The sequence below is a fragment of the Trichechus manatus genome, unplaced genomic scaffold (genome assembly GCF_000243295.1).
Source record: "Trichechus manatus latirostris isolate Lorelei unplaced genomic scaffold, TriManLat1.0 scaffold00015, whole genome shotgun sequence".
NCBI classification, from domain to species: Eukaryota; Metazoa; Chordata; class Mammalia; order Sirenia; family Trichechidae; genus Trichechus; species Trichechus manatus.
In genome coordinates this window covers 3682352-3698081 of record NW_004443951.1, presented here as the reverse complement: position 1 = coordinate 3698081, position 15730 = coordinate 3682352, and the positions used below count along the sequence as shown (strand labels likewise).

Sequence of the window (15730 nt, the reverse complement as noted above, 5' to 3'; positions counted from 1 at the left end):
AGAGTCTGAGAAATGGGGAAGAACAAAAATGACAAAAAAAAAAGAAAAGGGGTAAAAGAAAAAAATGAATAAATCAAGAGACTAGAAATTGGGAAAGACAAAAAGGGAACAAGACAGAGAAGAAAACAAAACAAAGAAACAAACAAAAAAACCCACCAAAAAAAAAAAAAAAACAAGAAAAAAGAAATGCCCCCAGGGATGTCCCTGTGCCTCTGCACAGAAGAAGGGAGTAGCTTCCAAGTGGCACAGTACTGCCTGGCTAGAAGGGGTTCCCAAGCTGAGAAAAGAAAAAGAAAACAAACAAACAAATCAAAACATAAAAAATCAGAGCAAATAAACAAAAAAGCCCTGGGGGTCCCACCAGCGTGGCGGCACGGGCCGGGAAGCAGTTTCATAGTCGAGTGGTGTTTCACAGCCTTTCAGGAAGAAGCAAAGATGTCGCACAGAGCCAGGTATTTGAGACAAAGGAGGGGGAATTGGTGAGAGGTAAGGAAGAAATCTAAAGAAGCGGAAAAAAGCAACACCAGCAGCCAACATAAGGCACTCAGGGAGCTGGCCAGTGCAAGCAGGTTGAATACAAGTGACACTAGGGTGAAGCTTCTGTTTCCCAGCCAAGAAACTGTGGCTGCAGGAAGCAGAGGATGCCCAATAGGGGTGAAGAAGGGTGGGGGGTGGGAAAGACTATATCGCTGGTTACTGGTTGTTCTGTCTCCTGCTGGAAGCTCCGTGAAGCTGCTTTCTCATACCCCCGTTTGCTGATCTCCAACAGAAGTCCAAGATGGCAGATCCGTGCTGCGGTAGCTGATAGGAGACCTCTGCATGTGTATCTCTCCTTGTGTTCTGTTCTCAGTCAGTTTCTTATTCCATTCGGTGCTTGGCTGAGTTCTTTATCTCTTCATTTGATGCTTAGGGTTTCAGGATTGACGTGTGACTCTGTTTGACTTAGTTTTTCTGATCTTTGCCATGGAGGGACGGTATGGTGCTTCTGACTATAGTGCCATGTTGCCCGCAAGTCCCATTGATGCTATTCTTGAATTGGTTGAGTTGAATGTAAATTGCATAGTGTAGTATAGTGGTTAAAAGTATGGATTCAGGAGCCAAACTGCGTTCATTCAAATCCCAGCTCTGGTGTCTACCAAACCAAAACCAAATCCATTGCCGTTGAGTGGATTCCAACTCACTGCGGCCCTACAGGAAGGAGCAGAACTTCCCCATGGGGTTTCCAAGGCTGCAATCTTTAAGGAAGCAGATTGCCACATCTTTCTTCTGCAGAGAGGCTGGTGGGTTCAAACCACTGACCTTTCAGTTAGCAGCTGAGTGCTTAACCACTGCACCACCAGGGCTCCTTCTAGTATCTACTAAAACCACAAAAACCAAATCCAGTGCTGTTGAGTCAATTCTGACTCATAGCGATCCTATAGGACAGAGTAGAACTATCCCATAGGGTTTCCAAGGAGTGGCTGGTGGATTCAAACTGCCAACCTTTTTGGTTAGCAGCCGAGCTCTTAACCACTACGCCACCAGAGCTCCTAGCTTATGTAAATTTATTTACCTGTTGTGTGCCTCAGTTTCCTTATCTGTAAATTAAAGATGATGATGACGGTACTACTGTCAAATTCATCAGGTTGTTGTGAGGATTAAATGAGGATTTAGAACAGTGCTTGGCACATCCAAAAACCAAACTCTTTGCCATCGAGTCTACTCCAACTCAGTGACCTGATACGACAGAGTAGAACTGCCCCATAGGGTTTCCAAGGCTGTAAATCTGTATGGAAGCTGACTGCCACATCTTTCTCTCGAGTAGTGCTGGTGGGTTCGAACTGCCAACCTTTCAGTTCGCAGCTGAGCGCTTAACCACTGTGCCACCAGGGCCCCTTGCCTGGCACATACCAAAATCAAACCAAACCTGATGCTGTCGAGTTGATTCGATTCCGACTGATAGCGACCCTATGGGACAGAATAGAACTGCCCCATAAAGTTTCCGAGGAGCGGCTAGTGGGTTCAGACTGCTGACCTTTCGGTTAGCAGCCAAGCTCTTAACCATTGCGCCACCAGGACTCCTTTATTGTATGTGTGGCGTAAATTACATACAATAAAAAGACACACATTTAGTTAACAGTTTGAAGAGTTTTGACAAATGTATACACCTGGGTAACCATCACAATCAGCATTCCCATCAACACAGAAAATTCTCTCTGCCTTTGCAGTCAATTCCCTCCCATCTCCCAAACCGAGGTAAGCACTGATCTGATTTCTGTCACTATAGGTAAGTTTTGCCTATGCTAAAATTTCATATAAATGTACTTGTTTGGGGCCTGTCTTCTTTCACTCAGCATATTCTTGAGATTCATCCATGTTGTTACATGTATCAGGAGTTTGTTCTTTTTGCGCAGTATCCCATTGTATGCATATACTACAATTGATTCATTTACTTGTTGGTAGACATTTAGGTTGTTTCCAGTTTTTGAAAATTTTTAATAAAACTGCTATGAACAGGTTTGTTTGTATTAATGTTTCATACACTCCATATAGTCATATTATCCTGGAATTGCTGGGTTACATAGTGAGTGTATATTTAACTTTATAAAACATTGCCAAACTGCTTTCCAAAGTGGTTGTACCATTTTACACTCCCAGCAGCAATATATGAGAATTCCTTTTGCTCCACAGGGGGCATTGGTGGCTCAGTGGTAGAATTCTTGCCTTCCATGCGGGAGACTGGGGTTTAATTCCCAGCCAATGCACCCTATGCGTACCCACTGCCCATCAGCAGCTAATAAACTGTTGCTCCATATCCTCACTAACACGTCGGATCATCAGTCTTTTTAACAACTCTCATTGTGGTTTTAATCTGTATTACTCTGATGCCTAATATCGCACATTGTTACGTGTTCATTGGCCATTCATTCGTCTTTTGTGAAGTATCTGTTCAGTCTTTGCGCAGAGGAATATTCTAACTCACTTCATTTTTCAATTCAGATAAACATGCTAATATGAATCCCTATGACAATTATGATTCCCCAGGCAGAGCAGTTAAGTTCTTGACTACTACCCGAAAGTTTGGCGGTTCTAACTCACCCAGAGGCATCTTGAAGACAGGCCTGGTGATCTGCTTTCAAAAGGTCACAGCCTTGAAAACCCTATGGAGCAGTTCTACTCTGTATACATGGGGTCGCCGTGAGTTGCAACTGACTCCACTGCAACTAATGACAATGTGACAACTATCTTAGTTCCCAGTTCTAAGACAGGCAGATAAAAGGTAAAGGCTTGTCATGAGTTTGTGACCTGGATGACTTCAAAATTTTTTCTATGTTCTGTTAGAACTCTTCTTCAGAAGAGATGGCTTCTTTAACAATGGTTGGGGCATTGGAAGAAGCAAATATTCATCACTTCCACATGTGAAATTCTACATGTCTGAATTCAAAACATCCCCAAATGGTCCAAACTACCCCATTTCTAAAGTTAGGTTTTACTCTTGAGAAAATTATGCATAAGACAGAACCATGTACAAGACGAAAATCTTCTAATCAAGGAAGCTTAGTACTATTTCAGTTTCCCTTTGTTTGGTGTCCCAGAGGTTTTTATATCATAATACAATGCACCAGATTAAAAATCAAGGTGAGAGAGATGACTTTTTTCTGTAAAGTGGGAAAAGGTAAATAGTGAAAAAGGAAAGTGAGAAAGAACTTTTTTTTTTTTTTAATAATATTGTGCTTTCCGTAAAAGTTTACACAGCAAATTAGGTTTCCATCTGACAATTTCTATACAAATTGTTCAGTGACATTACATTTTTCACAATGTGCCAACATTCTCTTTGTGTTCTGCTTGTTCCGTTTCCAGTGCTCTAGTTTCCCTGCAAGAAGCCCTGGTGGCACAGTGGTTGAGCACTAGGCTGCTAATCTAAAGGTCAGTGGTTTGAACCCACCAGTTGCTCAACAGGAGAAAGATGTGGCACTCTGATTCGGTAAAGATTACAGCCTTGTAAACCAGTTCTACTCTGTTCCTATAGGGTCACTATGGGTCAGAATTGACTCCATGGCAATGGGTTTAGTTTCCCTGTCCCTTTATCTTCTCATCTTTGCTTTAGAGTAATTGTTAACCTTTTGGTTTCATATAGATGTTTTTTTAATGGAGCACCATACTCACGGGTAATATCCTTTATTTTGTGTGCCAATCTGTTATTTCACTAAAAGGTGACCTCAGAGGATAGTTTTGGTTCAAGGTTTAAAGAGCATCTCAGGGCAACAGTCTCAGGGAGTCCTCTAGTCTCAACTAGTCCAGTAAGTCTGGGCTTTTTGAGAATTTGAGTTCTGTTCCACTTTTTTCTCTTGTTCTATTAGGGTCCATATCTTGTGGCCCTGATCAGAATGGTGGGTTGTTAGTGGTAGCCAGGTACCACCCAGTTCTTCTGGTCTTGGGTTAGATAAGGCTGTGGCTCGTGTAGGCTATTAGCGTTATAGACTAGTTTCTTCTCTGAGACTTTGGCTTCCTTCTTTCTCTTTTGCTCCTGACGCGTAGAGACCAATAGTTTTATCTCAGATAGTTGCTTGCAAGCTTTTAAGACCCCAGACACAACTCATCTCACTAGGATGCAGAACATAAACTCTGTGAACTATATTATGCCCATTAACTAAATTGTCCCATGAGACTAAGGTCCTAAGCCTTCAAACCCAGAAAACCAATCTTGCAAGGTGTTTGGTTTTGTCTGAGAATTATCTGTAACTGTATGCTCTATGAATATATATGCATACACACACATACCTGTACATACACACATATACTATACCTGCCCATTCACAAATATGCCTATATACATACATATGTGACCATACACTCATTTTTTGGTTATTGTTGGCATTGTTGCCAAATTATGTACGTCATATTTAGCACAAACATCCTTTTCTCTTGTGCGCTTCTTAGTGGCATTGTTTACTTTGGTCAAACTGTGCTCATTATAGCCACATACAGTGCTACTTTTCCCATCACCCAAAATAACAAGTGTCTACAATCTAGAGAGTGATTCCTCCTCCACCTCCCCCATCTATTCCTGGTAACCACCAATGAACGTTGGTCTCTGTATATATATCTGTTCTTGTCTTCTTATAGAAGTGGGATCCTACAATATTTGTCATTATGTGACTGACTTATTTCACTCAGCATGATATCTTCCAGATCCATTCACGTTATGTCTTGTGGACTCCTTGCTCTTTAGGGTTGCAGTTGTGTAGTATTTCATTGTATGTATGTACCACATTTTGCTTATCCATTCATCTGCTGATGGGCACTTAGGTTGTTTCCATCTTTTTGCTATTGTAAATAATGCTGCAGTGAATGTAGGTGTGCATATGGCTCTCTATGCCTCTTTATTAGATCTCAAGAAAGAACTATCTTGATGACATTTTCTGAAAAATCACTTTTAGGAAGATGAAGATCTGGAAATCGAGTCACTTAAGTTTCTAACAACCTGCGTTATGCAGATGACACAACCTTGCTTGCTGAAAGTGAAGAGGACTTGAAGCACTTACTAATGACAATCAAAGACTGTAGCCTTCAGTATGGATTACACCTCAACATATAGAAAACAAAAATCCTCACAACTGGACCAATAAGCAACATCACGATAAACAGACAAAAGACTGAAGTTGTCAAAGATTTCATTTTACTTCAATCCACATCAACACCCATGGAAGCAGCGTTCAAGAAATCAAACGATGCATTGCATTGGCCAAATCTCCTGCAAAAGACCTCTTTAAAGTGTTAAAAAGCAAAGATGTCACCTTGAAGACTTAAGGTGTACCTGACCCAAGCCATGGTGTCTTCAATCGCCTCACATGCATGTGAAAGCTGGACAATGAGTAAGCAAGACCAAAAAAGAATTGGCGCCTTTGAATTACAGTGTTGGTGAAGAATATTGAATATACTATGGACTGCCAAAAGAACCAACAAATCTATCTTGGAAGAAGTACAACCAGAATGCTCCTTAGAAGCAGGGATAGCAAGACTACGTCTCACGTACTTTGGACGTGTTATCAGGAGGGATCAGTTCCTGGAGAAGGACATCATGCTTGGTAAAGCGGATGGTCAGTGAAAAAAAGGAAGACCCTCAACAAGATGGACTGACACAGTGGCTGCAACAATAGGCTCAAGCATGATTGTAAGGATAGTGCAGGACCGGGCAGTGTTTTGTTCTGTCGTACAGAGGGTAGCTATGAGTTGGAAATGACTCGACGGCACCTAACAATTTTCTATGCCCGTGTACCTCTTGTAAAGTTTTCACTCCAGACTGAAAACTCCTCATCAGTCACACCTTGGACTATACAGGAAGTAATGCAATGCTTAGTGGAGAAAGCATGAGTTTTGGAGTCAGACAGTGGTGGCTGGAATTCAGTTATTTACTTAGTCTAGGAACTAAAGGCAAGTCACTTCCCTCTGAAGTTTCCTTTTCTATAAAATAAAGCTAATATCTATCCCACTGGACTATCGATGGGATTTAAAGAAGATGTATGAAAAGAACCTACCATAATGCTTGGCAATTCACTTAAAAGTACTGTACATTGTTATGGACCTTGGAACATAGGGCCAAGGAATCCACAGCCTCTGCTCTAGAGGAGCATGGCCATCTGACGGCAGCCACAGATGTGCAGATAGGCAGCTTCAGTATAATGTGGTGCCAGGCTACAGATCCACTGAGGGATGAACATAAATTTCATCCTCCTGAGAAAGGTTAGGGAAGACTCTCTGGAGAGGTGGCTCAAAATGGGTTGTGAAGGATGAGTATCAAGATGTTTAAGGCAGAGGGAGCTGGCTGAGCAAAGACACAAAAGCATAAAACAGCATGTTGTAAAGGAACTTCAAGCAATTTGGTGTCACCACAACACAAAATGCAAAGGCATAAATGGGAACAAGTGACATTGAAGAGGTAGGCAGCTTCTTAAAGGCTGTATTAAAAACCTTGACTTTATCCTGTGCCTCCATTTACTTACATGCTTCAAATTCTTCCGTAAAATGGGTATTTCTCGCAGGGCTATTAAACCAAAAAAACAAGCCCATTGCCGTTGAGTCAATTCCGACTCATAGCAATTCTATAGGACAGAGTAGAACTGCTCCATAGGGTTTCCAAGGAGCAGCTGGTAGGTTCAAACTGCTGACCTTTTAGTTAGCAGCCAAACTCCTAACCACTGCGCTACCAGGGCTCCACAAGGCTGTTAAATCCCCATTGCCATCGAGTCAATTCTGACTCATAGCGACCCTATAGGACAGAGTAGAACTGCCCCACAGGGTTTCCAAGAAGATCCTTGTGGATTCAAACTGCCGGCCTTTTGGTTAGCAGCCGTAGCTGTCAAACACTACGCCACCAGGGTTTTAGGAGAGCTAAAAGGGGAACTAAACAAGATTAACTAACACACATAAAGCACTTAGAAGAGTGCCTGGCGCATACTAAAGTTCAAATGTTTGCTGTTGTTAATACTATTATCCTGAAGGTGGCCAGAAATCCCTGACAAGTTTTAAGTAGGGAAGTGACAGGTCACATTTGCACTTGGAAAGACCCCTCAGGGGGAAGTGAGGATTGCAGGAGAGAATACTGGCGGCCAGTAGACAAGTCAAAAAACTATCTCAATTAATAGTCTAGGAAAGAGCAAAGGCCTGCCCCACAGTACCAGTGATAGTGAGGACCAAAATAATTCTAAGTATTTAAAAAGTAGAATAGATGAGCCCTGGTGCCCATTTGGAGCCCCAGTGGCACAGCGGTTAAGAGTTTGGCTGCTAACCAAAAGGTCAGTAGTTTGAATCCCCCAGCCACTCCTTAGAAACCCTATAGGGCAGTTCTACTCTGTCCTATAGGGTCACTATGAGTTGGAATCGACTCAAGGGCTACAGGTTTGGTTATTTTTTTTTGTGTGTGTGTGTGCCCATTTGAACGTGGGAGGTGAGGGAGAGGGAGTAGTTCAGGATGACTCTCAGATTAGGCCCTCAAGGTTAGTTTTCTTCCTGAAGTCATCTCCACCCCTTCTTCCATTCTCCAATAACAAAAAGGCTATCACAACATAGTTCCTTTTTAAGTTTTATTAAAGTTTAACGGAACAATTGATATTTTCTCTTTTCTTCTTAACCCCAGTACAAAAATACAGTTGATGACTCGACAAAAATGGCTCCACTTACGGCTTGAAGGTTTGGGTTTCTCCAACAGTAACAAGGGAAAGCATGCTTCCAGCTGGGGCTGAGTCCAAGCACACAGTCATTCCTGCACACGCATGCGTGCAAACAGGGAAGCCCAAGCAGGCCAAGAGGAAGGACATCACAGGAATTTGGGAAAAAGCCCAAGATTATTCCCAGGAGAAAAAGAAAAAAAGCAGGCCAGTATCCTCAGTAGGGGATAGAATTACTGATTTACATTTACCATTTGTTATTTAAAAAAAAAAAAAAATTGATAAGTTATGCCAGCAATTTTAACATTTTAGAAAAGATGCTACTGGCCTCCTTTCACCACCAAGGTGAGTAAAGCAGGAGGAAACAAAAAAAAGATTCAAAAAACGTAAGTGTGAGGAGTAAACCTCCAAGTGGCTGGTATACCTCAAGTTTTGTGTCAAAGAGTTTGCTCTTTACATTCAATGATAAAACAACATTTAGGAAAGAGGGAGCAGAAGGAAGTCGGCCACACTGTAGATTCACAAAATGGAGACCAGCTTGTTAGCAGAACTCTCCCACAGTGAGAGAGCTCCTTCCAGTGCAGGTAGAGCAAAGTCTCCTGGCCGTTTTAATGGTTTTGGGCAATTCCTCAATATTCCCTTTCCTGCTGCTTTCCTTCCAGAACACTCACTTTGATGAAAGAAGGGATACATTCATATTACAACTCATCTTCAAGATGTTTCTCTCTGAAGGCATCACCCGTCAGCCTTTCCTGAGCTTCCTTCATCCCCTGAACAACTGTGAAATAAAGGTTGGGGGAGAAAAGTATGAAGTAAGTCATTAAAACTGACATCTGATGAGCAGTGTAGATTCTTAAATGTTTAGAAGAAATATGAAAAGAATACAGAATCTAGTCTCAAGATCTAGTTGTGGATTTTAGCCTTGGCAAGTAATTTACCTCTTTGAATTTGTTTCTTCATCTATGAGATAACAGTATTTACTTTATACAGGAATATGATAAAAATTAAATGAGAATGGATAAAAGAAGTACTTTATACAAAAAAAGGACCAGATTTACTGGCCTAAAGGAGACTGGAGAAACCCTGAGAGTATGGCCCCCAGACACCCTTTTAGCTCAGTGGTGAAGTTACCTCCGAGGTTCACTGTTCAGGCTGGGAGTGGACAGCCCCGTAAAACCAAATGAGACTAACGAGGTACAGGAGTCCAGTGACAAGGGCCAGAAGGCAGAACGGGACAAGGAAGCTGGTGATAGGGAACCCAAGGTTGGGTAAGGATATTGTTGATGTGTTGTGAGATTGTTAACCACTGTCATAGGGCAACATTTGTAGTAACTGTTAAATGAGAAACTATTTTGTTCTGTAAGCCTTCATCTTAAGTGAGAATAACAGCACAATTGGAAAAGCGTAATCAATGTCACTGACCTGTGCATGTAGAAATTTTTGAAACGGTTTATCTTTGGCTATGTGTATTTTCACCAAAAAAAAAAAAGGTCAAGAAGAGAGAGGGTTGACATGTTGTGGGGCTGTTACCCAATGTCATAAAACAATATGTGTACTACTGTTTCATGAGAACTATTTGTTCTGTAAGCCTTCACCTGAAGTACAATAAAAAATAAATAAATAAATAATAAAAAAAAGGAAGTGCTTTATAAACTATGAAGTCCTACAAAAATGTTAGTGTAACTTTGGCTTACCCTCTAGGATTAGAGTTGATCCCTTGTTATAGACTATAGATGTTGTTCACTTGACACTAATGGGATAGAGAACATCTTCCTACTATCCCCATTACGTCTTTTAGATGAATGTGGCATTTATATCATTTCCTATGGAGGTTACAGGTTATACTGGTGTGTGTGTGTGTATGTGTGTGTGCGTGTGTGCGCACGCGCGCGCTTGGAGGGAAGATGGTCTCCACTGAAAGCGGTGGTCATTTCCAGGAACAACCACACAGGGAAGAAGCAACTTCTCAGGCAAAAAAAGAGAGAGAGAGAGAGAGACAGAAACCTTGAAGCAGAGCCTTAGGGAGCCTGGAGATGAAACTTACTATCTCCAGGCATAAGGGGACAGCTGTTTAGGCACAGGCTCCTCGGTGGTGATTCTACAATAGTACCCCTATACAATGCATGGTCAGGAGCTAGGTTGGATCAGAGTCTGTGAATCTTGGAAAGCAAGCCTTAGAGCCAGATAATATAGTTTATTATTTCCCTTTTGTTTTGCCTAAGCCTTTAGTAAAGCCAGGTTTGAAAGTTCCAGTTTCATGACAGATGAGCCATGGGGAATTCAGGGAAGTGTACTGTGTCCACATTTGGACTAATGTGTTAAAGGATGATGCAAGCGTGAAGATGAAAGTTGTATGAAATCCTAAAGGGAAGGTGAATCTCAAGGAACAAGTGTTGGGGAGCTGAAGTCCAGTTGCCCTTCTCCACTTACAGATTTTCCCTCTAACACGAATCTCAGTGGAAGGAGGTGACAACCTCCCCAGATCTCTTTCCCCTCCCCTATTCTGAAAAATAAGAGTCCCAAGGGCTCAAAACATAAATTGATAAACCTTGCAGCATGGGGGATGGGGGAGGGGGGAGGGGGGAGGAGGGAGGTAGACACATACCAACTTAGCAAACAATTCCTTTTTATAGACGGGGGGAGGGGAGGGAAACTCTGGAATAAATTAGTAATAGTCCATGGCATGGATTCCAACCCCTGCCTCTAAAATGACTCTGATGATTTGGTTCAAGGATTAGAGAACAGGAAAGTATGACTAACTTACGATTTCAAACTTCCTTCACCTGTTTGTGCTGATGCTGTTCTCTCTGCATGTAACAGGTTTTTCACCTCCTTCTGCTAGCTAGATCTCATACTTCAGGACTCAACTCAGCCATCATGTCCTCTAGCAAGCCTTACGGACTCTCCATGTTGGGATCCATCCCCGCTTTCCCTACTTCTGCAGCTTGAAATGTCCTCCTCATATCTGTCCACAGAGACAAACCCTTATCCTTCAAGGTCCAGTTAAGGCTTAATATCTAAGGAAACTCTTAGACATGCTCAGCTAACAGTATTTCCCTTCCTCTGAATTCTTACAGTAACAGTAGTATTAGTGCAATGGGAAAAAAACTAAGTTCTGGACTCAAGTCCTGGCTCTGTGACTTATTAACTGGGAGACCATGGGCAGCAAGTGACTACCTCTGTGAGTCTCAGTTCTTCATAGTTTCTTTTGGGTCAGTTAGGTTCCCAACTGGATTATTAACAGCTGGGTAAGGGGCTCAGTCTTATTTTTCTCCTAGACCCTACACAGGATCTAGCTAAGAGCTAGTCACATAGGAGATGTTTAGCTAACATGTTGAGTTTCCTATCACAGACCTTGCATATGGCTCATCCAAACCTAGCAGCAACCCTCTCTCCTCTCTCTCAACGTAACTGTACCTTGCTCAGCACTAACGTAGAAATACTTGTAGCTGGGGTTTCCATTCTCATTGACGATTTCCGGACGCACCTTGCCACTGGGATCTATTGTAGACAAAATGGCAGAGGGATTGCAGTAATTACAACAGAGAGGTACTTTAAACACTACATGGTACTCTACGCCCTCTGGGAATGGAGCTTCCCCATCTTTGCAGCTCATTATCTCACCACTACCTACCCCTTGCACTTACTTTATCACAATGAATTCCTTGCAGTTCCCTGAACATAAGCCCCCCTGCCTTGGCACATACCATTCCCTCTTCCTGGCATGCTCCTTTTCTGCCTGACAATGGCAGGATCCTGTATTTTTATTTGTATCCCCCATAGAACCTAGCAGAATGCTGAGCAAAGATTAGGTGGTTATTAAATATCCGCTGAAAAATTGTGCAAAGATATGTGTCTATATACAATTCCACAGCCTAAATCTCTTAAAGCTATTGTCTCAGCTGGACTATAGGGTCAGGGGTGAGAACTGTGGTTTCTTTCTGTCCCTGCAGTGCCTAGCACACTGCTTGGCATATGGCTGATGCTCAAATGACTGCTGACTAAATAAATGGATAATTAATACCCTATCACTGACCTCAAAAGCAACTAGTTAATGGGAAAAATTTTCCTTCAAACTCGCAGTTCTGGCATTCAGAACTTCCCCATTCTCTCTTGAACTTATTGTTGGGGGGTGGCATCCCAGTAGAGCTTCACCAGGTGGAGTCAGTGCCTTGATTCATTTATCTCTTCTTGCACACCACAGATCCCCAGATTAAGATCTTGCCCCTTACCCAGGAAAAGGATTCGTGGAATGTAACCCCCATCAGGGCTGAAATCTTCATCCTTGGGCTCCTCTTCATCCTATCCAGGTTAAATGCAAATCTTAAGTCAGATCATGTCCTTCCTCTGATCAAAACCTTTCAGCGGCTTCCCCTCTCACTCAGGGTAAAACCCCAAGTCCTTGCAGTGGCCTACATGTTCTGCTACCTGGGTACTACTCTAACTTCATGTCCTATCACTCTCCCCATCTTCAGCCCTCAGTTCTCTTTAGCCACACTGACCTTCTTGCTCTTACTGTCATTAAACAAGCTAGGCATGCTCCAAACTTGCTCTTCCCTCTGCCATGACACATCTCCCCCATTAACAACATGGCTCACTCCCTCATCTGCTTCAGATCTTTGCTGAAATGAACCTTTTTTTCTGACCACTTATTTAAACTTGCAAACCATCTCCTTGCCCCTTCATTTTTAGCCATAGCATTTACCACCATTTGATATATTTTATTTTACTTATTTGCTTGTCTATATCCCCACACTAGAATGTAATCTGAAGAAGGGCAGGGATTCTGCCTGTTTTATTCAATGCTATATTCCCAGAGCCTACATCACTCACTTGCACATAGTATTTTATAAATGCATGAATTGACAAAGCTGGCATTTTAGCTACAATTATGGAGCTATGGTTCTGCCAGGAGATACAACCACACAAACAGCTTTCTTTTTAAGAAATCTCTGAAGTTGGAGAATGCTCACTGAAGACATTATTTCCATCTCTTTTGAGTGGTAAGAAGTTCATGTGTATAGGAAATCAATGGCAATTTTACAGTTATGGTTTGGTTCCTATTTCAGGAGAGTCAAAATGGGGTCATTTTTTCCAACTGCAATACAGCCTTGCCTTGAGTGAAGTTTATCAGCATTCAAGATATCTGTTGCTAACAAGCAATCCCTTAGCTGCCTCGATGTTAACTTTTAATGCGATCAGAAGATTTCTAGTCCTATGTTTAAGTGAACATTATCTTTATGGAAACTTATGGGTAGAAGCATCATCGTAGAGCATCTGAGCTTCTCACAGTTGAAGAATATGGCCTAAGAGGCAGCACAGCTAGATCCTAGAACCTATTCCTATCACTTAATTAGGCCCTATGATCTCAAACAAATCACCCATCTCCTTCAGGACTGATGCTCTTTCATAAGATGGGGATAGTACCAATGGGCTAAAAATCCTTTCCAACTCTAGATCTGATATTCTTGACTGGAATTTAGAAACCTATAGTCTATGGGAATTACATAAAGGATATCTCAAGATAAAACTGAAAAGTTGTACGTATACGCCCAGCAGAAAGTAGGTGTTCAATTAAATCAAATTTTGCAGTGGGTTGTCAGCCTGCATGTGTGACTATACCTTCAGTCCAATTATACAGAGATGTAAAGTATGTCATAATCATAGATAAAGGATGAAGGGACCTGAAAAATTTAGTCATTTTATTCAATCTCTCCTCTTCTACTTCTTCCACAAACGGATGCTGGATGATCTTCTGGCACATTTGATGCAAGCCTCCGGTGAAGAGACAAACACATACACACAAGTAGCCAGCTCTGCTGAATATGCTTTTAGACCATAAATGATATGAATCCTAAAACAGTAAAGTGTTCAAACCATAGCAGAAAAGAGAAATTCTCAAAGTCTTACCTCAAGATTTACCATAACAAAATTATGGGAAAGTTCTGAAATTTCTGTAGATTCTGCAAATTTGGGCTTTAAAGCTAGGGAGAGAAAAAAGAAAACATTTTTTAGATTTGAAGAAAATTTCACTGTCATACTCAAACCCTAATGAGCACGAGCATCACTATTGCTTTTTTGTAGTTCTGCATTTGTTGAGTTGATTCACATAACTGAAACTTCCTTTTTTTTTTTTTTTACTCTAAGTACACAACCAGAAATCTGGAGACTTTGATTCTGGTTCTGCTTCTGCCACTCACTTGCAAAGCAACATGACCTTGAGTGATTTACTTCATTATTTGAGCTTTTACCTCATTTATAAAATAAGGATAATGGCATACAAATGAAAAAAAAAAAAAAAACTGCTTTTTGTATACATTTTAGCAACTTCAACAGACAAAATAATAATACTCCTCCTCCACTAATAGTACACACACACACACACACAAACACACACAAAACCCACTACCATCAAGTCAATTCGAACTCATAGTGACCCTGTAGGACAGAACTGAACTGCCCCATAGGGTTTCCAAGGCTGTAAATCTTCCCAGAAGCAGACTGCCACATCTTTCTACCACAGTAGGTTCAAACTGCCAACCTTTTGGTTAGCAGTCTAGTGCTTTAGCCTCTACACCACCAGGGCTCCTTAATAATACATACACATACACATATATATTATTACACTATTTATTCACTCATTTTACACTCCTTTTCCAACTAGGATTTTATTAAGTGCAGCCTATCAACAACCTGACTGGAAAATGGCAGGCAGTATAGCAGAAAGGAGCCCCAGTGGTGCAGTGTTTAAACGTACAGCTGCTAACCAAGAGGTCAGCAGTTTCAATCCATCAGCTACTCCTTGGACACCCTACGGAGCAGTTCTACTCTGCCCTATAGGGTCACTGTGAGTCAGAATCGATTCGATGGCAACGGGTTTGGTTTTTATTTTTTGATTTATAGCAGAAAGAACACATGCTCCTGAGTCAGATAACCTTGGTTTCTAACGTGGTTCCCACCTCCTCCAGGAAGACTCACCTAACCACTACTCATGTCTCTGTACATGATCTCAACTTCCTTTAATATTGTCCATATCTATATTTCAGCACTTTATCCCCATACTCTTCGTAACTGTACCTTAAACACTTCACCCCCGCCCCCGTAACCCCCTGCAAATAAAACTGCAAAGTTACTGAGGACAGGAAATCTATGCCAATATTTGTTTTGAATCCTTTAAAGCAACCAACAGTGCTGGGTCAATCAATGCCAATATTAAGTAAATCTTGGTATTTGACAACACACCTGAGGCTTCATTTCAGATTAAGCACTTGCACTTACCTTTGCAAGCTCCACACCAGGATTTATGGATAATCACCATCAGGGGCAAGCCACTTAAAAACAAAACCAAGAAATTAATAATCTAGTAATTCTACTTCTTGAAATCTAGTCTAATAAAATGACCATCTTATGGAGATAGATTTACACACAAAGATGTTCATGAGGTATGATTTCAACTGGGAAAATCTTAAGACAACCCAAATATTCAATGATAGACTATCGTAACAAAACTATTGGTAAATTCTCAAATTTCTGTACATTCTGCGAAGTTGGGCTTCTCCCTGCAAAACTAGTGAGAAAAAGAC

The 15730-nt window shown here is 41.5% G+C and overlaps 1 protein-coding gene across 1 annotated transcript in view; it reads right to left on the bottom strand.

The window, feature by feature from the left end:
• Positions 1-8379: 8379 nt before the first annotated feature.
• The window catches only part of TXNDC12 (thioredoxin domain containing 12), a 30015-nt gene continuing 22664 nt past the window's right edge, over positions 8380-15730 (bottom strand). Inside the window, exons 3-7 of the mRNA XM_004371738.2 lie at positions 15426-15478; positions 14058-14131; positions 12380-12449; positions 11565-11648; positions 8380-8925 (exon numbers count right to left, since the gene is read on the bottom strand). Coding sequence (XP_004371795.1) covers positions 8846-8925; positions 11565-11648; positions 12380-12449; positions 14058-14131; positions 15426-15478 — 361 coding nt within the window. The 3' untranslated portion in view covers positions 8380-8845. The remainder of the gene's footprint in view (positions 8926-11564; positions 11649-12379; positions 12450-14057; positions 14132-15425; positions 15479-15730) is intronic.